General features: G+C 43.8%; 1 protein-coding gene across 1 annotated transcript in view; it reads left to right on the forward strand.

The window, feature by feature from the left end:
• The window catches only part of CFLAR (CASP8 and FADD like apoptosis regulator), a 36,397-nt gene extending 14,552 nt beyond the window's left edge, over positions 1-21,845 (forward strand). Inside the window, 8 exon segments of the mRNA XM_045032415.1 lie at positions 3,939-4,044; positions 5,029-5,164; positions 5,856-5,950; positions 7,415-7,466; positions 8,862-8,923; positions 10,554-10,632; positions 16,333-16,846; positions 17,754-21,845. Coding sequence (XP_044888350.1) covers positions 3,939-4,044; positions 5,029-5,164; positions 5,856-5,950; positions 7,415-7,466; positions 8,862-8,923; positions 10,554-10,632; positions 16,333-16,846; positions 17,754-17,892 — 1,183 coding nt within the window. The 3' untranslated portion in view covers positions 17,893-21,845.
• Positions 21,846-22,196: the final 351 nt, after the last annotated feature.

Below are 22,196 nucleotides of genomic sequence, written 5' to 3' on the forward strand. Positions count from 1 at the left end.
CGTCGTTCAGGAACCCGTGAGTGCCATTGGGCAACGTACTTAATCTGGGAGCAAAATCTCATTCCACGGGCACGTTAGTGATAGGTAAGGGTGGTGTCATCTGATTTGTAGAAAATGTACAGAATCATAATTTCACCAGTGTCAACCTTTGCAGTGTGGCAGGGGTGACTCATTGCTCGACCCAGCTTCCACCTCCTCCCATGCGTGGAAATTTGGATGAAACGGTGTCATTGGAATTGAGTCAAGTTGGGCATCATTTGAAAGCCCTTTCTCTCACTAACACAGTGGTACCAAATATGACACCCCTAGAGCAATTATGTAGATAGATATTCAATAAAGTGTTTACAAATCAACACTTTTTTAATGATACTTTATCACAAGGATGCATTATTTACATAAAAAAGACATTGCTCTTTGGTAATCCTAGGGAAGTTAGCCTTGACATGTAGGACTGAAAATATTTATTCATCCAAGTCGTCATCAGTGTTGCCTCTGTCTAAGGCAGTGGCTCTCTGTCTTTCCAGACTACTAGATCCCTTTCAAGGGTCAGATTTGTCTCGGGTAACCCCAAATTTCACCTCGCTTAAAAACTACTTGCTTACTTTTGTATTTTTATGTCTGATTTTGTATCACAGCACACTATTACTGAAAAATTGCTTACTGTCTCATTTTTACCTTATAATTATAAAAGAAATCAATTGGAATATAAATATTGTACTTACATTTCAGTGTATAGTATATAGAGCAGTATAAACAAGTCATTGTCTATACGAAATTTTAGTTTGTACTGACTTCACTAGGGTTTTTTATGTAGCGTGTTGTAAAACTAGACCAGTAACTAGATGAGTTGAGGTACCCCCGGAAGACCTCTGAATACCCCCAGGGATACACGTACCCGTGGTTGAGAACCACTGGTCTAAGGCACCATTGCTAGAAAGGGTATCTCACTCATCCTTGTCTGTCCCACACTGGTTCATCTCTGCATAAGGCAGACTGCTTGTCAAATTTTTGCAGGGTGGTGAACATCTGGTCTTTGGACATGAGCATTTGATTAGCTGAAGGATTGATTCAGGAGCATATGGTATTTCACACATAATTGATGGGATCAGTCATCCTCCAAGTCCCATCTGTGCCCAATAAAGGAGGGTAGTTTTGGATCACTCAGTCATTCTAGAGCCATTCCATTGCTTGATAATTTGCCCCCTTGATAACAGGTGTCAATATACATCTTGTTGGTGGCAATTTTTCTCCATTTGTCTGTTTCTTGGAAAAACATCTGCCAGCATAGCTCTACAAGTGTCATAATGTTGGTCTTGAAATGATGAACTCAGCATATGAACTCCACCAGGGGGCTTATGACCTCAACAGTCATTGTCTCAGCTGTTCTGAGCACCTTCAGAATGAGTGGAGCAACTTCAGTTGGCTGAATAAATGCCTTCCAGTAAGATAATTTGGACTTTCCAGCCAACCTTCCAGTAATGTCACATCCTGAATGATTGTGGAAACCTGGCAGAGCAGCAGCTTTTAATGGTCCAAGTGATAGGAACACATCTCTGAGGGATATACGGCGATTCTCTTCTCCCAGAAGCAGGCAGAGAAAACAGAATCTTGCAGAAGTCTCGGGTAACGTCTTTCAGAGAGCACTAGACCATCTGTGTCTTGTGTAAATATCCAGGGTTTAGTAGCACCTCTCTCTGGCTTTGATGGCATACAAGATAATTTTAGTGTCAACCTCATCAAGGGAACCATGAAGAAACACCACTGAACAGTGCAAGGCATCAGCTTCATTACACCATGCAATGACAAAATTATTTGAGTAATTCTTCGCATGCTGTAGTATTTTTCCTGCAAGGTATGCAGTGAGCTTGTCCTTTTCGTGCAAGTATAAGACAGTAGCTTCTTCATTGTGACACTGGAGATGTTCATGGAATTAATGATTTTATACTGGACCAGTGCAATACTATGGAGTCTCTTCTTTGTGATACAATTTGTAATTGATGCCTCTGCATATGTGTCAAAACACCAGGTGGACTTTGTCATAGGTCCAGTGTTTTATCTGTAGCCTCATTATGAAGTGTTCAGCCAAATCTTGGCAGGTGTTAACAGTTTCCAGTTTGTTGAGAGCTTGTACCTCAGACATACCATTTGTAATTGCTATGCTGAAAGGCTTCTGCTGATGTAAAGTACCAGACGTTGTCAGTAGCTGCTGGCTTGGAAGGCCATGGAAGATGTGCATTAGTTTGCTTTTTGCCTGGTACATATACATTGTTGCATCAATCATGGTACCATGGAGAACTTGCACTTTCCCAGAGTTTAACATAGATTAGCATCACACTGAGATCTGGATATGACCAGAAGACGAACAAACAATGACATGTCTGTGGTTAGCTCTGTAATAGTCCCTGCCACTCTGACTTTCTTCTTTGCTTTTGAGCACAGCTTTAGTCTGTCCTCCTTGATTGGATCCCATAGATGGATCTTTAGATAATTCTTTGGATTTTGAAGGCTTTATACAAGTCATGACCCAAAATATCCATTTGACTGACATCTTTAGGTATCTCATCACTGAAAATTGCTTTTGTCATGACGTTAATGAGCTCCAGTCTGTCGTACACAAAATGGGTTGCAAGTGAGAAAGCTCATCCAGTAGCTTTAAAATTGCCACCCCAGGGCATTTAACAGCATCTAATGCAGTGGTCGCCAACCTTTTTGTGGCCAGTAGCACATTCATGTTTTCAGAAGAGTGTGGCGGGCGCCAACAATTTTTCAAGGCTTATTTTGTATTTGTACGTTAAATAATACGAAAATCATCATATTTAATATTACATAATATATGAATCCAGAGAGAAGCCGGAAAGAAGCCGCGAGGACAGAGAAAACCGGTGCCCTCATTTCTGGTCCCACCCTGGAGCCTGCACCTCCTCTCACACCCCAGCCCCTGCCCCAGCCCGCTGAAAATAAGCAAGGGGCTGGGCAGTTGAACACTCAAGGCCTTTTCCAGCAGGTCTCTCACCAAAGTGAAGACTCCAGGTGGGGTAATGTGCTCTCAGCGTGGGTAGGGGAGCCTAGCCCTGCCCTTTCCACTGGGCTCCGGTCCAGGGTCTACTGGTGGGCAGCTACACTCAACATTTTGGGGTGCTACACCATGGGTCTCCTCTGGACCACTTCCTACCCCAGTCCCCTTTTGCTTCCCAGAGTAACTCACTCTAATTAAGTCTCTGGCCTGCGATCCCAGTTGTCTGCCTCTCCTCCATGGGTTTGCCCAGGCCTGCGTTGCCAGATCCCAGGCAATGAGCTCCTGGCTACTAGCATTTTCCCTTCACAGCTCAGAGCAGTCCTGTGCTCCCTTCCACTGCCTCCCTCTGTACTGCTCTGCTTCATTTTTTAAAGCCCTGGCTCCAGCTTGTACAGGCCGGACTGGGCAGGGCCATGTGCACCCAGAGCGGTTCCTACCCATCACACGGTGCCATTAGAGTTTATCTGTACAGCGACTTTTACAGCAATTGTTCAAAAGGCTAGGAAGGACTGGGAATTGAGTCAATAGGAAATCGTGACACCCCTTGGGAGAACATGTCTGCCTGATCCCTCTCCTGCTTTCCTTTCGTCCCCTGAAGCAGTCGGAAGTCATGTAATCGTAACACTTAATGTTATGACTTGGTGGGTTGTAGCTTAACGTGCTCAGACATCAAGTCAAAGGCAGAGCCAGGAATATAAACCCATCTCCTTTGATTTCCAATCTGCTCTCCTAACCACTGGACCCATCTCCCTACAGAGTGTGTCTTGGAGACTGGAGAGGTATATGTGTTGATGGCCAGGAATGGATTATGTAATCAGATTGGGGAGCTGGATAAAGACTGTTCCTGTGATTTGGGGCAGATGGGCAGGACTGGGATATTACTGAAAGCTAATCCCTTGGAAATGGCTGATCTCTCTTGCAGGGTGCTGATGGTAGAGATTAATGAAGAGCTGGATAAAAAAGAAGTGGGTTCTCTCACTTTCCTGCTCAAGGATTATGTGCCACGTATGAAAATGGCAAAAGATAAGGTAATGCCTACTTTTTGTTTCCATATTGAATTATCTTTTTTGCTCCAAAATGGAAGAGGTAGATGAATGAGAAACTAAAGGAAAAGGCAAGTTAGCAAAATAATGTGAAACCCCAAGGGAGAGAGAAGAGATGCATAGAAACAGTGGAAAAGAGAAGTGGAAATAAGGAATTATGGGGGGGAAGATGATGCATTAAAATCAAATAGGATGGAACAGGAACAAAGATCTAGAGAGATGAGGAGAGGGAAATATGAAGAGTGCTACACTTAGTGGGACTAGTTGCTGGAAGAAACTCAGAAATAAAGCCTCTCCCTTTAAAAGTTCTGCCATTTGAAAGCATGTGGGATCCAATCCCTCTCCCTCCCAAACAGAGAAAAATATGAATGTAACCATGATTACGGGGATAACGTCCCTTTGTGTTTGTCCCCTAGTTCACATATTAAACAAACTGCTTTATTTTACCAAAGCAGCTCTTCTTCCATTTGAATCCCTGATTGTGTCTCTCTGGGTGTTCTGAGTCAGAGGGATGCAGTAATTGGAAGATAATTAATCTGTCCTCACAGAGCACAAGTTTAAGAAATTTGTTGTTTTTTCTTGCAGAGAAAAGGGTGGGTGGGGGAAAAACATACAAATTTCCCAAGGCTTTCATATTCTGTGGCATGAGGCAAGGCTGACTGAGCAGTGAGGCGAAAATGAAAACTGTTTCCTCAAACACTATGATGTGTCTTTGCAATTACATCACACTCTAGCTTCCAGCTAATAATTTGGCATGATGCCAAGAACCCTTGCACATTCCAGACCGGCAGCTGTGTGAATGCTTAGGAGGACTTGCATTCGTAGTCTCTGAAGAGTTAAAGGAAAGCCTGCGTTATGCCCTGTGTTGTTTTGTTGGGCTACTGAGGCTAGCCTTGCTCTTCCCAGGGTTTCTGGTAGGGAACAAATTGCTGGCCTTCCACTTTGTAATGCTTTCTGCTGCCCTCCTAGAGTTTCCTGGCTGTTGTCAGTGATCTAGAGAAACTAAATCTGGTGGCTCCTAATCAGTTGGATTTGATAGAAGACTGTTTGCAGAACATTCATAGGATAGACCTGAAAAAAAAGATCCAGCGGTACAAATGTGCAGGTAAGACACAAGTTTTGCACCTCAGTACTGAATAGGGACCATTCAGTCCTCCTAAGAATTGGATGTGCTTGGGGATGAAGACATTGGATTACATTTTAGAGGAACTACAATGTAAAAAAAAGCTTAGATAAATCACAATGCCAAGGACATTCAGAGGGGGGAATATAACTTTTCCCTTCACCTGCTGCATATTGGAATACATGCTACCATTTTGAAGAGCTTTGCAATATGTAGGTACTATGCCCTTAAGATGGTGATCCAGCTTTGACTGAAAAATTAATTGTCTCACCATTAATGATTATTAATTTGTATTGCATTAGTGCCTAGAACAGTGGCTCTCAAACTTTTTTACTGGTGACCCCTTTCCTATAGCAAGCCTCTGAGTGCGACCTCCCTTATAAATTAAAAACACTTTTTTAAAATATATTTAACACCATTATAAATGCTGGAGGCAAAGCGGGGTTTGTGGTGGAGGTTGACAGCTTGTGACCCCTCCCCCCCATGTAATAACCTCGCGACCCCCTGAGGAGTCCTGACCCCCAGTTTGAGAACCCCTGGCCTAGAAGCTCCAGTCATGGCCCAGGACCCCATTGTACTGGGCATGTAGAAACACACACTCAGCTTGGGGAGAAGGCTGTGCTTTAGTAACCACTACTAATTTCATCTCTGCCTATTTCTGTTCAATTTTCAGTTCTGACCAACAGTGGTTCTCAGCCAATGTATATAAATGCACTTCAGGCATCTCTTCCTAACCTGACTCTCATTGACCCTCCCTACAGTTCAGGGGTAAGTATGCGACAAATCAGCCAAATTCATGGTTTGTCTGTAAAAGCTGTCAGGAGGAAGAAGGAATTCACCTTCCAAGAAGTTGGGGGATAGAGAAAACTAATTGAAGGCACCTGGTACTGCTAGTAATTGGAATATAATGCATTGCTTAATGTATTTATCTAGTCCTTTTGATCTTGACTGAATATATGACAAGTCCCTTTGAGATTATTAGGAGTTTATTCTTGTCGTATGTAATTTATCCTAGATTTGCTGCTGGGTCTTGAATATGTCGTCTGATATTGATGTCTTGATAATTCCAGCTTTCTTAATATAGCCCTTTCCTCAGAGAGAATTCTTCAATCTTATATATTCTGTAGATATAAATGTATAAAGTGTATCATAAATATAATACACACTGAAATGTGCAGTACAACCACAACTTCAACAATAATGTCCTTTCTGTTACCAGTTTGGAAAAACACAAAACTAATTTTCGTAGTTGCTATAGTATAGATACAGCATCCTATTTAGTTCAGTTTAACTGGCTGTTGCTTGGAAAACACCTCATTGGCTTACAGTTTTCTGTTACCCGAAATTGGGCCAGCTAGTAGGCTTAAGGAGGACTAATGACCCACCAGAGTTTGGCAGAAAGCAGCACATTTATTACATTGATAGCAAAGCTAAAAAGAAGGGGGGTGTGTGTGTGTGTGTGTCACACTCATACTCACGCTCCCAGGAGAGGCACAGGAGATGTCAGGATCCTTCAAGGTAAGTGTCCAACAGCGCACTGATGGATGGTTCGATGAAGTTAAGTCTTCCTGAGGTACGATGGAATGCAATGTGGTGAACCACTGGCCAGGCGTTCCGGGCAAAGGGAGGTACGATTTTGGGAGGTACAAACTTATGACTACACTCCTGAGCACATGGCCCCTTCCCCTTTTAAGGACCTGCTCCTCATGGCCTGCGACTAGAGATGACTTGGCCATGTCTGGTTGGTCATACTCCACCTCGGCCAGTGTCCATGCATTGAGTGTGTGAGCGCTGCCTAATTAGAGTCCCAGACACCTTGTTTACCTGGGAGCTCTTCTGATCTTCCAGCTGTTCAATTTCTCCAACTGGACCAATACAACTTCAGCAATAATGTCCTTTTCTGTTACCAGTTTGGAAATACACAAAACTAGTTTTCAGAGTTGCTTTAATATAGATACAGCATCCCATTCAGTTCAGTTTAACTGGCTGTTCCTTGGAAAACACCTCAGTGGCTCACAGTTTTCTAACTCTCGGTGAAGTTAGCTTTGTTTTGACTGAACCTTTGACCAAAGTTTGTGCCTGATGGGGAAAATTTTGCTACTCTTGTTTAGTCGATAGAGCTGTTATAAATAGTTAACCTTCTCCTTTTGAAAAATCTTGTTGTGTGATATTTAACAAGGTGTGAGTGTACATTTCTGGAAAGAGAAAATATGCCTTATTTTTAATTTTTAGATCCAGAATGTGAACAAAGAAAGATCGTTAAGTGGACAACATGCCATTCAGAGTAAGAACACCCTACCTGTTCTTTCATTAACAAAAATACCTACTGTGTACTTCCTTGTATTAAGGGACTAGCTTTCAGTGGTGCTGATTGCCTGCCACTCCAATTGGTTTCAATTGAAGCTTGTAAGCACTCCATATGAGCACTATTTTTTAATATTTACTCATGTATTCAATTTTCCAATGTCCTACATTTTAAACATTCTTTAAAGCATTTGGGTGACAAACTATCTAACTTAGTGAAGTGGAATCTAAGGAAGCAAAAATGACACTTTACTGTTTAAGGTAATAGAATTAGTTTCCTTCAGATACCATCTATCCGCCAGTATGGGAGATATCACATTAAAATAGGATGTGGTATAAAGCCTGTAGACCTGAGCATTGCCCACATCACAGGTATTTTAACCCTTGACTAGATGTGTCACTTAGACCAAGGATGGGATTCAGTACAAGTACTATGTGGGAATCTAGCTGAGGTCAGAAAGACCCGAGGAAACATTCCTAGAGAAAAGAAGTGCAAACTACACTGGGAAAGGAAAGGAATGAGATCCAGTTTACTTTTTGCTGTTAATTGTGTGGACTATCCTGCCCATAAAACGATGTGGTTGTGTATGTTAAAAATTCATATAATCAGTGTGCCTATGTGCTGTTCTTAGGTAAAGGTTTGGTTTTGATGAAAATTCAGCTTTTTTGAAACAGGGTTAACCATTGTAAACCAAGACATAACTAGGGCTAACTTATTTCCCAACTTCTAGATTTTCTATATCCATCTGAGCTGGCCTAGGAAAGCAAAGTGAACTCTTAAGTCTGCAATGTGTTACTATTTTGGCTAACTTATTGCTTGTGAAAGGTGCTGAATTGAAGCCCTGGAGGCTAATATCCTCTTGTTATCCACCAAACTGTAACAATATGAGCAACAGCAGTGCAGGCTTCCCTACACTGGCACACCCATGAGCTGCCACTCTAATGGGACCTCTGACTAGGAATGTAAAGGATAGCTGTGTTTCCATGTCCCTTTAATCCTTGGCATCTCTGCAGAGCCTGCCAAAAAGGGTGGCAATAAGATGTAGGTTTTATCGTGGGCACCTTAGTTCATCAGGAATTAAGCTGAGACCTCCAACTCATTTCACATGTGGTGCTTTAGGAACAGTAATAGGTCACTGTTCCACCAGCGCACGATGATTTTTGGTCACTAGTAACTTGGGCTAGGTTCACTTGGATTTTTTTAAAAATCTGTACTATGTATTTGCTCAGATAGGAATTAACATGGCTGAAGGAGAGAGATCTTGGGTTACTTTTTTTAAATTTAATTTTAATTTGAAAGAAGCATCATTAATATCTACATACTAGAATATCACATAAATGCTGAGAATCATTATGTTGTGTTCTGTAACCACAGCAGAGCCAGTTCACACATCAGTACAGGAATCGGGAGCCACCTCATCTCAGGTGAATACAAAGGTATATGTACACTTTAGGCTCTTTTTTGACTGATTATTTTTTTACGAGACATCCTCCATTTCCATGCTTGGAAAACTGCATGATTGCGTACTACTTGTGCATTTTTAGCAGGGGATTACTGTCTGCATTATTGTTAGCAAGGGAATACTACTCATGGGGGAATTCTGCGCTACTGCGCTCACGCATATTTAATGAGCCCTGCAGATTTCTAATTTTTTGCGGAGGAAAAAAAGCTTCTGCCAGAATGTTGCTGCAGTTCTGCCTTTTGCCCACCAGACAGTGCTTTGGTGAGAGACCAAAGCTGCAGCTCCCCACCAGCGAGGGAAGCGCTTCGCAGCGCTTGTCAGTCCAGGTCAGGAGACAGGGGCTGTGGGGTGCTGGGGAAGGGGGTCAGACAGGGGCTTATAAGGGCTAGTGCGGGAGGACAGACTGGGGCAGGGGTCAGCCAGGGTCTACATGGGTGAAGCTCCCTAACAATCCCTCCTCCCCCCTCCCCCCCCCAAAAAACAAAAAAAAACCCTTGTTCCATACTTTTCCCACCCATACCCAACAACCCTCCAAGTTCACACCCAGGCTCCTTCCCAGCAATTTACTTCCCTCTCCCTCAGCTCCTCCGTTGCCCCTGACTCCCGCAAGCCTTTGCACCGCTTCTGAGGGGGGCGGGAAATACAGTTCTGTATTGTAGTTTAAATGAATTATTACTCAGAGTTCTGTATTAATGTACCTAGTAAGGAATCTATTTGTCAAAAACCATTTCCTGAATCTTTTTTGTTGTCTGTATTGTTACAGACATACTTGCGGACAGGTATTTTGAAATAAATGATCAAAAATAATTGAAACTGGTGTGATTATATTGTGCTATTTTGATAAATAAAATATGCAGAATTTTAAAATATCCACAGAATTTTTAATGTTTTGTTGCAATTTTTTTAATTTTTTGGGGCACAGAATTCCACCACTAGTAGACTACCTATAGCAGAGTGGTGGTAAACTTATTAAAGGGGAGGGATTGGAGTGAACTGAACTGTAACAGATCTGTAGTTTTTCCACAAGATGACTGATTGGTAAGGAAATAAATGTTGTTGTAATTAACCATAGAACACACAGCTAATCCACTTCCTGTTGTGGCAATAAAAAGTTGTCCAAGTCCCATTGTGTACGGAGAGAATTGACAGTCACTCCATCAGGATCACTGCTGTGAATGGCCATATGATTAAGAAGACTCTTCTTAAAGATCTGTCTGCAGTAAACAGCTTTGCAATCAAACTTGCCCCAACTTTCCTAGAAAGTCTGGGTCACGCTCTTCATTTGTTTATGGCTTATGCAACTCCATTAAAGATAGTGAGGTTGCGTGGAGTGAGAGGAGAAACCAGGGTAATAGCAGTGCCAAATAAAAACCATGCACCAATGCCTGCTGAACCTTTCCCAGCACAGAAGTGAAGTATATCAGTTAGAGGGACAGCTGCAGCACCTCCACCTACACTTCTGCCAGCCACTGTGTGTGCAGCATGGAGGGTGAGAGAAGGAGGGGGCAGCTCTGTGTGGGAAGGGGGTTAAAAAGGAGAAGGTCTGTGTGCTGGAGGAGAGAGTGCAGCAATGAAATAAATATTTGCTCTTTCACTTTTCTCAGGTGTATGACGATCGGTACAGAATGCAGAGTTGGCCTTTAGGAATATGCCTGATTATAGATTGCATTGGCAATGACACAGGTGGGTCTCAAGAACATAAAATTCTTTGCAGCTCTACTCTCCAGCATGTACAATATTTTAATGTAAGGATTATGATTGGCCAGACTACATTCCGAGTGTGCAAGTGTGTGTTGCAAAACAAAGATCAGGTCTCATTGGCCATCTGGTCTAAATGTTACTATTTGGTTGGTTTTACAGTAGTGCCTAAAGGGCCCAGCTGAGATTAGCAGCACATTGCCCTCAGTGCTGTAAATGCTCATAGTAAGAGAGAGAGTCTCTGCCCCAAAGATCTTGCGCTATAAATCAGGGGTGGGCAAACTTTTTGGCCTGAGGGCCACATTGGAGTTCCAAAACTGTATGGAGGGCCGAGTAGGGAAGGCTGTGCCCCCGCCCCCATCTGCCCCCACACCCTGACTGCCCCCCTCAGAACCTCCGACCCATCCAACCCCCTGTGCTCCTTGTCCCCTGACTCCTGTCCACACCCCCGCCCCCTGACAGGCCCCCCGGGATTCCCATGCCTATCCAACCGTCCCCTGACTGCGCCCCACCCTCTTATCATGCTGCTCAGAGCACCAGGACTGGCATCTACATCGCCCGGCTGGAGTCAGCCTTGCTGCCGTGCAGTCTAGAGCACCAGGGCAGGCCGGCGGCTCTCACAGCCCCGCTGCCCAGAGCGCTGGCAGCATGGCGAGCTGAGGCTGCAGGGAAGGGGGACAGCAGGGGAGGGGCCAGGGGTTATCCTCCCCGTCAGGGAGCTCAAGGGATGAGCAGGATGGTCCCATGGGTTGTAAATTTCTTACTGCTTTTAAAAATAAAAGCAATGGTGCACTTCAAACAGTGTGGTTACATTGGACAGCATGTGTCTTGAGTAGCTGAAGGCACAGGACCTTTTGTTCATAACACACCTGGGTTTCTGTTATATCTCAGCTTAGCAGAAGCTGATATCACAGCTTTAGAGGGGAAGGAACTGGTTTCTTTAATTTCCTCTTAACATTTTAGAAGCATTTACATCTAAAGTTCAATTCCGTAAATACACAGGTTAAAATTTGAATTTTTCAGACAGTCTTTTGAAAAGCTCCATGTGACAGACTCTTGCGTAAGCAAAAATCTCTCTAGGGCTTGAACCATGCCAGTGGAATACTCGACTGGCTGAAAATAGAAAACCGAGAATGCTTGCAGTCAGCACCAATTCAAGGCTAAGGGCAGGTGGAAGGAAAGGATGTGTGAGCAGCTCTCTGCTGTTGCTTATTATTAATGATCTAAGCAGACAGACCATCTTTCTATAGTATTTATACTTCACAAAGTATTTGGAGAATAGTAACTGCAAAGCATCAGACGCAGCCAGTGCAATTCAGCAGGATCCATATCTGGGCAGGCAAATGGCATCGTAGGCTGACAGATGTAAAACAAGAAAATTCTGATAGCCACCATATGGGGATTCTTGGAACTAGAAGTCATAGGTGCTGGAACTAGGAGTGCTGGGGGTGCTGCCGTGCTCCCTGGCTTGAAGTGGTTTCCATCATATACAGGGTTTACAGTTTGGTTCAGTGGCTCTCAGCACCCCCACTTTACAAGTCGTGCCAGCGCCCTGCTAGAAGTGACTCAAGGTCTTACCTTGATGCAAGAGGGAGAGTGAAGGGAAGGTTCTCTGAATTTTACTGTATATGAGTTTCCCCCTGCTATAGCTTATGTAGCATCCTTCGAGGATGCTGTGCCTTTCCTACTTGTCTAAAGGGAGGCAAAAGTTGAATAGGAAAAAAGATTTGTTCAGACCATGAAGATAAAAGGCCTCCCCTACATTCCTGACGCTTGACCCACCTATGGTAAAATTAAAGAAAAGACTATAAGGAGGGGCCTGTGCAAGTGGTCACATAATCACCTCTGTGACCCACAACATGAGCTGGTGTCTGCCTGAGTTTGAAGACAGCCTGAAACAATCGTTTTGAGAGACGCGTGAGCTACTCATTCAATGGGCTATTAATGCTGAGGCCTAATTATGTGAATTTAAATGTCAACATTAGCTATTTCACTGCTCATCCTTTTAGCAGGAAAAAGGCTAATGTATTTCTCTGGTGTTCAAGTTAGTGGCAGTGTCACGGGATGACCTTGCCTTTTAAAGGGCTTGAGACTCAGCTGCACCTGTGCCAGGCTTAGCCCACCTCCCCAGGTGGAGGGAGCAGTCAGGAAAGGACCAGTGAGGAGGCCTCTCCAGAGCTCTTAGAGAGAAGGCCTGAGAGAACAGCCTTCAGTGAGCAGGAGCCAGCAAGGAAGGGCACATGGGAGAGAATCTCACTAGGAGGAAAACTTCAGCAGGGATAGGACTGAGAATCCTGCAGTAAAGGTATCAGCTGCTAGGAAAGGAGGGGAGAAGGTCTGTATTGCATGAGCTTGGTTCAAGCCAGACTCCCCAGAGAGGAGGGTTATTGGGCAAACACCTGTGTGAGTCTGGGTAACTGGGCAAGAAAGGGAAACAGTTAGGGCAGGGCCTGAAGCCAGATCATATATGTCCCTGCTCTGGTTAAATATCTGAGTAGCTGGTTGCTCCAGTGGAGACAGAGTTATTCAACCCACCATCTCCTCCTCCCCAAATAAGTTGACTGTGCCCAAAATGGGGAACCAAAGGCGAGGGAGCCCTCCCCACAACCAACAGTCCCACTGACTCCTGCTGCCAAAACCTCTGGCTCTCATTAAGAATAAATCTGCTTGCTTAGAAAGGACTGTGTGGTAACACTGCTCTACAGCCAAAATGCTTCTGAAATAAATATAGTCTAACTTTACTAATTCTGGGTCACTGAGAACGAAAATGATGCTTAAAATTGTTGATTGGCTCTGGTTTTAAGATATGCTGTTGGGTCAGTATATACGACCCTTGACTTGGGAATAGCGGAGGATAAGTGAGTTATAAAGGGAAGGGATCTCAATTTAAACCAGAAATGACTAAAATACATCTTTGACTGGATCTATGAATAAATCTATGACTGGGTTTGGACAGTACTTGCTTTTTAGGCAAAACAATGAATGATGCAATCTGAAGCTGGTATTGCGTCATACATGATATGAATTGCATCATGTTATTCCTAGAAGTCATGGATGATGCAATCATAACGAAGCTTACATCACTCTGCTGAACAAATTGCCCTATATCAGCTCTAGAAATCATACAGTGTCGTGCTCTCTTATTTGTCAGTGTTTGATTTTGCAAAGGGACACATTTCTGTTTAGCCAAAGTGAGCAGAGATGCCTCGTATTTGTGTGAACAGTGCAGATAACTTCTGCTATGTTTGTGGTGAAGTGACTTTTGCATCACAAAAGCGCAATATAACCACTATGGTTAAGAAAGCCTATCACCTTTATTTTGGCTGCAAAATTGGAGATCAGGACAAGGGGTGGGCCCCACACATATGCTGCAACACTTGTGCAACAAATCTTTGCCAGTGGTTGAACAGGAAAAGGAAATCTATGCCTTTTGCAGTGCCAATGATTTGGAGAGAGCCAACAGATCATACCAGCAATTGTTACTTCCACATGGTGCCTCCAGTTGGGAAAGGTGTGTCAAAGAAGAAAAAGTGGACTGTGCATTATCCAAACATTCCATCAGCTATACGCCCAGTACCCCACGGAGAAGGACTGCCGGTTCCTGATGCACCAGAATCATTCTCACTTGAGTCAGACGAGGAAGAGGATGAAACTTCTGGTCCTGAACCATCAATGTCACAGGACCCACATTTTCTCCCATCCTCCTCCTCTGAACCACACCTCATAACACAAGGTGAACTGAATGACCTTGTCAGGGATTTGGAACTACCCAAGAGTGAGGCAGAGTTGTTGGGCTCCAGACTACAGCAGTGGAATCTCCTGGCAGGTGATGTTAGGGTTTCCATGTTCCATGACCGTCAAAAGGATCTTGTCCCATTCTTCTTCATGGAAGGTGATCTTGTAGCCTGCAACAACATCGATGGTGTGATGGCAGCCCTCAACATCGTTCACGATCCAGATGAGTGGAGACTGTTCATTGATTCATCGAAGACGAGTCTTATAGCTGTTTTACTGCATAATGGCAATGTTTTGCCATCAATTCCAGTTGGTCATGCAGTCCATATGAAGGTAACCTAGGACAACATGAAACAACTTTTGAGGTGCATAAACTATGACCAACATCAGTGGCAGCTTTGTGGCGATTTGAAGGTTGTTGCTCTCTTGCTTGGTCTGCAGACTGGATACACAAAGTACTGCTGTTTTCTCTGCGAATGGGATAGTCGTGCAAGAGATTCCCACTACATCAAGAAAGATTGGCCACTCCGACAGTCATTGGAGCCTGGGAGGAAAAGTGTTCAGCATCCACCACTTGTTGAATCAAGGAAGATTTTGTTACATCCTTACACATCAAGCTGGGTCTGATGAAGAACTTTGTCAAGGCCATTGACAAAACACAAGCAGCTTTCAAGTACCTCTGTGGAAAATTTCCAAGGTTAAGTGAAGCTAAGATAAAGGAAGGTGTCTTTGTTGGTCCTCAGATTCGTGAACTTCTTCGAGATGATGCATTTGACCATGCACTGCGTGGCAAGGAAAAGACGGCATGGAAAGCCTTCCAGTTAGTGGCAATAAATTTTCTCGGAAACAACAAGGCAGACAACTACAGGTTGTTGGTGGAAAACCTCCTCAAGGCATACAAAAGCCTTGGTTGCAACATGTCACTAAAGATACATTTTTTGCACTCTCATCTAGATTTTTTTTCCACCGAACTGCGGAGCAGTGAGCGACGAGCACGGTGAGCGATTTCATCAGGACATTGCAACAATGGAGAAACGCTATCAGGGCAAATGGAGCCCATCAATGCTTGCAGACTATTGCTGGACAGTGACAAGAGATGCTCCATTTAATGAATACAAGAGACAAGCCAAGAAGCGCCGAGTAGACACTGAATAGGGCTAAACTATGTACATAATAGTTTTTTGCCTTTTGTTTCATAATAAATTTTATTTATATAAACCCTTTTGCTGATTTTTAAAGTGTTACATAAACAGGACAGGTGAAATATTATCATGTAAAGCAACCATAAACACATGAAAAGACCTAGGTTTACAATTTATGATTAAAACTCTACTATCTACACAATATACATAGACATAAAATGTAAAAACTTAAATATCTTAGAAACAGTAGCCAATCAGTTGTTTTAATGGTCATATTTGAATTCAGCACATCAAAATACATAATAAATAGCACATTTTATCTCTGAAGCAGATGACTTCTCAAAAATTGTAGACCAGTGTAATTTGTAACTGGGGATGATACATTGGTCATAGCCTCTGGAAAGAAAGCAAAGTGTAGGTGCTGACCTTTTAGGCAATCTGGCTTGCTGGGGATATCACAGTGTAGGCTGACAACTGTGCAGCCTCGAGAGAGTGAGAAAGGTCTCTGCCCAGAAGGGTGGTGGCTGAGGATCTGGGAGCCTAAAGCAGGTGCCCTTGGTGAAGGAATACAGGTGCACTTATCCTGAAACTGTGACACCTCCCTCATATTCAAGATAGTATGTAGACATCGTCATGTGTGTAATCCTTTGTGACACTGATATCACTGCAAAGACACTAGATTTTGGCTGAATTTCTTTAGTGAAACAAACCTCCTGTTTTTCCAGGAGTGAAACACACAATATTAAGCACAAAATTCACTGAGCCATGAAATACATTCACTTTAACAAATTCCTTCTTCTTTTTCCAGATATACTGGAGGACACCTTTAAAGCTCTAGGCTTTGAAGTTCACTGTTACCAGTATTTAAGTGTGGAAGCCATGAACCAAACATTCCATGAAGTTGCAAGGCTGCAAAAGCACAGAGACTATGACAGCTTTATTTGCATATTGGTCAGCCGTGGGAGCCCTCAGAGCATTTTCTGCACAGACCAGACCTTTCCTGGGTACCCCTTGGATCGGGTGAAGAAGTTTTTTACTGGAGACTCATGCCCTGAACTCCTAGGGAAACCAAAGCTCTTCTTTATTCAAAGCTACATTGTGCCAGCAGATCAGCAAGAACCCACCAGTCTGCTGGAGGTGGATGGGAATGAACAGAAAATCACTGCCAGTACCAGAAGACCTAGGAACTGTAGTATTCCCCCAGTAGCAGACATCTTTTGGAGTCAATGCAAGGTGGATGTGTCTGTGCTAGAAAGGTCACCCAGCTCCCCCTCCCATTATCTACGCTGTCTGGCTGAGCTCCTGTGCAATCCTCATAAAAGGTAAAAAAAACAAACCAAAAAAACCTTTTTCATTCAACGTATTGCCCCATAGCAAAAGAGCTGAGGTTTCATCCTGCTTAGTACTACAGAGCACTTTGGCAATGTGAGAGACCATAGAGGAAGATGGTGCCCAGGCCTGGTGGTCCAGGTGGGCCCAGACTTACAGGGTGCAGGCCAGGTACTCTAGAGATGGGGTGGAGCTTTTAATTCTGGAGTGGAGTGTAAGGGTATGCCAGAGCTTGGGGTTGCAGGGTTACTTCCAGCATGGGAGGAGAAAGTCCAGTCCTGGAGACGATATGTGAACTGTCAGGATTCCCATGCTGTTCTCCCACCCCCAACACACATCCCGCATAGGCTATTGTCCAAACTCAGAGTTGTCTTTAAATAACAGAGTTCTTAAGCAGGACTGTACTTAGAACTATAAACATTTAGCCAGAGCTGCCTGCTCGTGTGTTTTTTGTTTTGTTTTTTTTAATTTCCCTGTGGGACCTCTTGACCTTCCCTCTAGTTCAATCTTCCTCAGAGAGCCATTTGCCCATTTATTACCCTGAGTTGAAGCTAAGATAAAGAGGTCCCATCTGGTCTAGCAGCCAAGTTCAGTGTGAGTCAGCAGAACAGCTCTGTACCTCCCCACAGGGTCCTAAAATCTAAAACTTGGTCACTAGATGTCAGGAATGGAAGGAGTCCAGTCCTCCATAACAAGCTAGTAAGTTTGGAGTATAAGAGATCCTGTCTGATAAATGCATGTGTAACCTCAAGTTTGTGAGCTCTATCTCTGGTATTAAAGACTGAGATTGGAAACATTCCTCTCGCTGAGCCTGTAGCTGCTTGTCCTCTGGTGTCATCTTAAGTTAAAAATGATGATCTCCTCCATTCACTTGTGAGAATTTTGTTTCTCTCTTTGCAGAAAGCTCCCCCTACTGGATATCCATATTGAGCTGAACAACAGAGTGTATGATTGCAACAGGACCTCAGATCCACAGCAACAATACTCACTCCTGCTACAACACACCTTGAGGAAAAAACTTTTTCTTTTTCCCAGTTAAAAGCTAATGGACATTGCATGGGACACGATGTTAAGATGGGGATATCCATGTGGGCTTTATCTTCAATTGTCATTGTTCCATGCATTTTTTTAAGTTCCTGTTGCTGGAGTATCTGAGTATTTTAGAAATGTTTCTGAACTAACTTCAGCTTCCCAATGGTCCCAAGTTGTAGCCCTACCTGAAGTGCTTTACAGTAATCTAATCTCTATGACAAAAGCCTAGGTAAGGGTAGCTAGGCCTGCCTCTGAAATAAGAGATCACACTTGCCACACCGGGCACAGATGGATAAATGTGCTCTTTGCCACAGCTGACCCCTGAGTATCCAGCAGCAGCCCAGGATCTGATGAGACTGCTTAACTGTAAATCTGGCTAGCAAATAACAGCCACCTTCCACCAAGCAGAGGAGTTTATGTAGCTAGCCCAGTTCCTAGGGCTCCTTGCTCCCACCCTTCTAACATTATTTCAGTCCCATCTAGATTGAGCCTCAGACAGCTAGACTTAGTGCATGCTCCAGTTTCAGGCAGACACCAAGTCACCCATTCCATTGCACCTTCAGACTCAGTCATAATGGCAACGAACAACTAGGTATTATCCATGTGCTATAGACACTGCAATCTCTTCACACGCACAAGGTTCAGTTCTTCTGTCCCACTGCATTTGTACGAGACAAAAGACCTCTGCTCAGTAATTTTATTTTTCTTAATTACCTTCTCCATTTCCTACGGGAACAGTAAGAGACAGGGTTACCATAAATGTAGCAATTCCTTTCCCTTCCACCTTCTACAAGGCCCTGATCCTGTGAGCTCTGAGGCAAGTGAGTGTGCATGTGAGTACTTTTGGTTGACCCTCAGTATTTTTGCAGGATTGGGGCCTGGATGAGTCAGTTTTAAGTTTGTCACTGGCCTGACTGTGCTTCCATCCATGGCATGGTTCCATCATCCCCCCCACTCCCTCCTCTGCTCTCCTTCCTCCTCCACACACACTTCCTCCCCAACCCTGCACACTTAAAGTAAGTAAACACATTGAACTATTTAACACAGAACTATTTAACACAGAACTATTTAATAGTTTTGGTATAGCTTCCTGTCTAGCAAACAAACTAAGGCCTTGTCTACCCTTAAAAGGTTTTCTGCTATAACTATACCAGAAAACTCTCCTAGAGTAGATGCAGTTGATATCAGTTATACTAGTTGCTGATATAGCTTATGCTAGTTCCCCTGGCAAAATAAGCCATGGTTGCAAAAAGGACATTTTTCTTGGTATCCCTGCATCCACACGAGGGCTTTTGCCAACAGCTATGCCAGCAAAATATAACGTCCCTACCTGACATAACTATGCAGGCAAAACTTTTAAGGGTAGACCAGGCCTAAGAGAGGGCTGCCAGAGGTGAAGTGCTTGATGGCTTGGCCAGTAAGTGACTATTCTGTTTCCCAAACCCACCGTATATTGCCTGCTGTGGGCTTGGCCATGACTTTCAGTAACTCTCCCTTGAAGCCAGACTGCTTTTAATGTTCATCCCAAAAAATCAGCACAAGCCTTGAAACAGTTCCTGCAGTCAAAACAATGGAAGTTTAATAATTAGCCCAGAGTTGGGCAAAATGTGGCTGAGGAAAGAAGACTCAACCAAGAAAATACAGAAATGCTGCAGAGAAAAATATGTATATTTATTTATACTAATATATAATTTTTATGTAATAAAAATGTGTACATATATAATACATATTAATATTTTCACTTTGTATGTGTCCTAATTTTTTAAAAGATTTTAACAATTTGTTTAGTTTGTGTTTTAATTTCATATTCATTCTGATGTTATGCATATTCTTTGTAGAGGAGGAAATGAGGGATTGTGATAGGTATAAGGGGAGTGGTTGGGTAAAAGTTTGGGATGAATGTGACTCATTCCATGTTGTCACAGATCTGATCAGGTGCCCCCTTGCAGCCACCTCAACACCGAACTACTGTGAGGGGAATCGAAGCCTCTGTGGTTTACAGAGCTTGACTGGAGTCTAGTCACGTTCCCAGTCTTGGCGTCCCTAGGTCACTATTGGGGTGCAGACCTGCTAGCTAGAACCCCATCCTGAGAGCTGGAACCCACTGTCCAGCTGCTTACCCCCTCTGGTGCACTGGTGACCCCCTCACACTTCTCCATATTTGAACACACCCTCTTCCAGAACTCCACTGAAAGGTGTGACGTTTCTGGTTACAATTTAACTCTCTCACTGGCACACAGCAGTTGTGAAGCAGGTAACATACAGAGACTTTCTACAACTAGATGATGCTGTAGGCCAGAATGCCGTGAGGAGTCTGAGGGACAGCTAACAGGTGCTGTGATTCAAAATGTTGCAGGCAAAGGGAAAATGAGGCACAGCCAAATGGTGGTAGTGTGTGTCAGAACTCCCCTGGGAGAAGGGAGATTGGGTAGTGAAGAGTACTGCCAAATTATGATACCCACCAGAGGGGTGTGAACTCTGGCGATCTGGAGAAAATGACTCCTGAGCAGGGCACCTTCTGCCCTTTTGAAACCTTCTGGCCCCTGCTGTCAGCTGGCACCCTTGCCAGCTCAACTGCTTGGGGAAGTGGAAGGGGGAAATGTGCACCTTAATTAATCTATGTTTTCAGTGTGGTCAGTTGGGGGGAGGAAGCACACCACCTCTCCCCAGGAAGTATAAAGAAGGGGCCTGTGCTTGGGGAAAGTAGGGAGATTTCACCTTGCCCCACCAGGGAATGGCAAAAGAGTTGTTCAAGTTAAGTGCTCTTCCATTGAAATGTAATCACTCTACACAATAGATTTTCCTCCTGTCTAGGGGAACTGGTTTGTCAGGAGAGAGGTTGCCTCATCAACAAAGTCACCTGGAGGAGGACAACTTTGTGTGAAAACTGGTAAGGGTGCTGATAGAGGGGGCTAAAAGGTTTTAAAAGGACAAAAGCTGTTCTCAGGAGCCATTTTCTCCAATCAGTGAGGATCCAGCCTGTTTGAGGCTGCCGTCCTGGACACTGATGGTCCCCTAAAGATTCATAAGGGAAGGGTGACCTAATGAGGGACACTGGTTTAAGATCTTTTGTCAAAGAGCAAATGTGTTAGACTCTGTGCTAAGTATGTGTGAATTCCTTCCCAACTGTTGTGTGCCCCAAGAGAGTTCAACTGTAACCCATACATTTAGAGGAGCTCTGGGAGAGGGGATGTTTAAGTACAGGAGAATCTGAGGAGTCCCCACTAGCTGCTGTACAGCAGATTCCAGCTCTCAGGATAGAGTGCTAGACAGCAGATCTATGCCCCAGTAGCATGCCTACGGATTCTAAGCCTGGGGGAATGGCGGGACTCTATTCAGGCTCCAGGGGCTTAAAGTACCCAGGGGATCCAGGGGTGGATGCTCAGATTCCCCTTACAGCAGTCCAGTGGGTGGATGGAAGAGGGCATCTGACTGGATCTGTGACATGTATTTTAGAAACCTCTTTGGAGTGTTATAGGGCAACTGTATACCTCTTTCCCTGTCTAAAACGAGCTTGTCCTTGTTACCAAGTACCAGTAAACCCAGATAATCTGACATTTGGAAGCGTCTCCCCCACCTGAAACTCTGATTTTTCAAAGTTCAGCCATGTGACTTGTTGCCATTTGGATTGTCTTATTCATATAAGGCTTGGAATGAGAGGAAAAATTGGTATTTAAACCAATTTTCACAAACTAGACATTTTCTAAAATTGATTTTTGTATGAGTTGTAAGACTAATTCTAAAGCCAACTCCTTGTGATCTTATCAGGGCTAGAAAGAAATGCTTCATAGCAATGGTTTGTAAAGTAAGATTTGGAATCTTAGAACTAGTTCCTGCAGACACTGGGAGATGAGGCTAGCGGTGTGAGATACGTGTTTGTTATTCTGTGTCTGTTGAATTAAGATGTATTCCCTGGTTATCATGCCCATATATGTGGTATAAATAAATATATGTATTGAGTCTGTATACTTAACTTACTTTTTTCCATTTCCCTCATCAGCCTTTCCCTGTGAAAAACATTTTTGCTACCTTACAGGCCAAACATGGGGAGGGTGAAAGCGAGAGAGTAGGCAACAAAATGTAGGGGGAAGGTGCAGAAAGAAAAATATAAAGAATAGTGCAAACAGCAGGTGAAAGTGAGGGGAAGACAGAATCCTACGTCTATCCTTAGGCATATGCGGCTGCGTAGGGCACCCAAAAATTTGGGGCACCCTTGCTGGCCGTGGCTGGAATCCTCTCTTCTCTGGCCCCTCCCCTGTGCTGGGCTGGTGGGTTTCTCCCTGACCTCAACCCTGCTCCCTCCTTCACGCC

The sequence above is a fragment of the Mauremys mutica genome, chromosome 10 (genome assembly GCF_020497125.1).
Source record: "Mauremys mutica isolate MM-2020 ecotype Southern chromosome 10, ASM2049712v1, whole genome shotgun sequence".
NCBI classification, from domain to species: Eukaryota; Metazoa; Chordata; order Testudines; family Geoemydidae; genus Mauremys; species Mauremys mutica.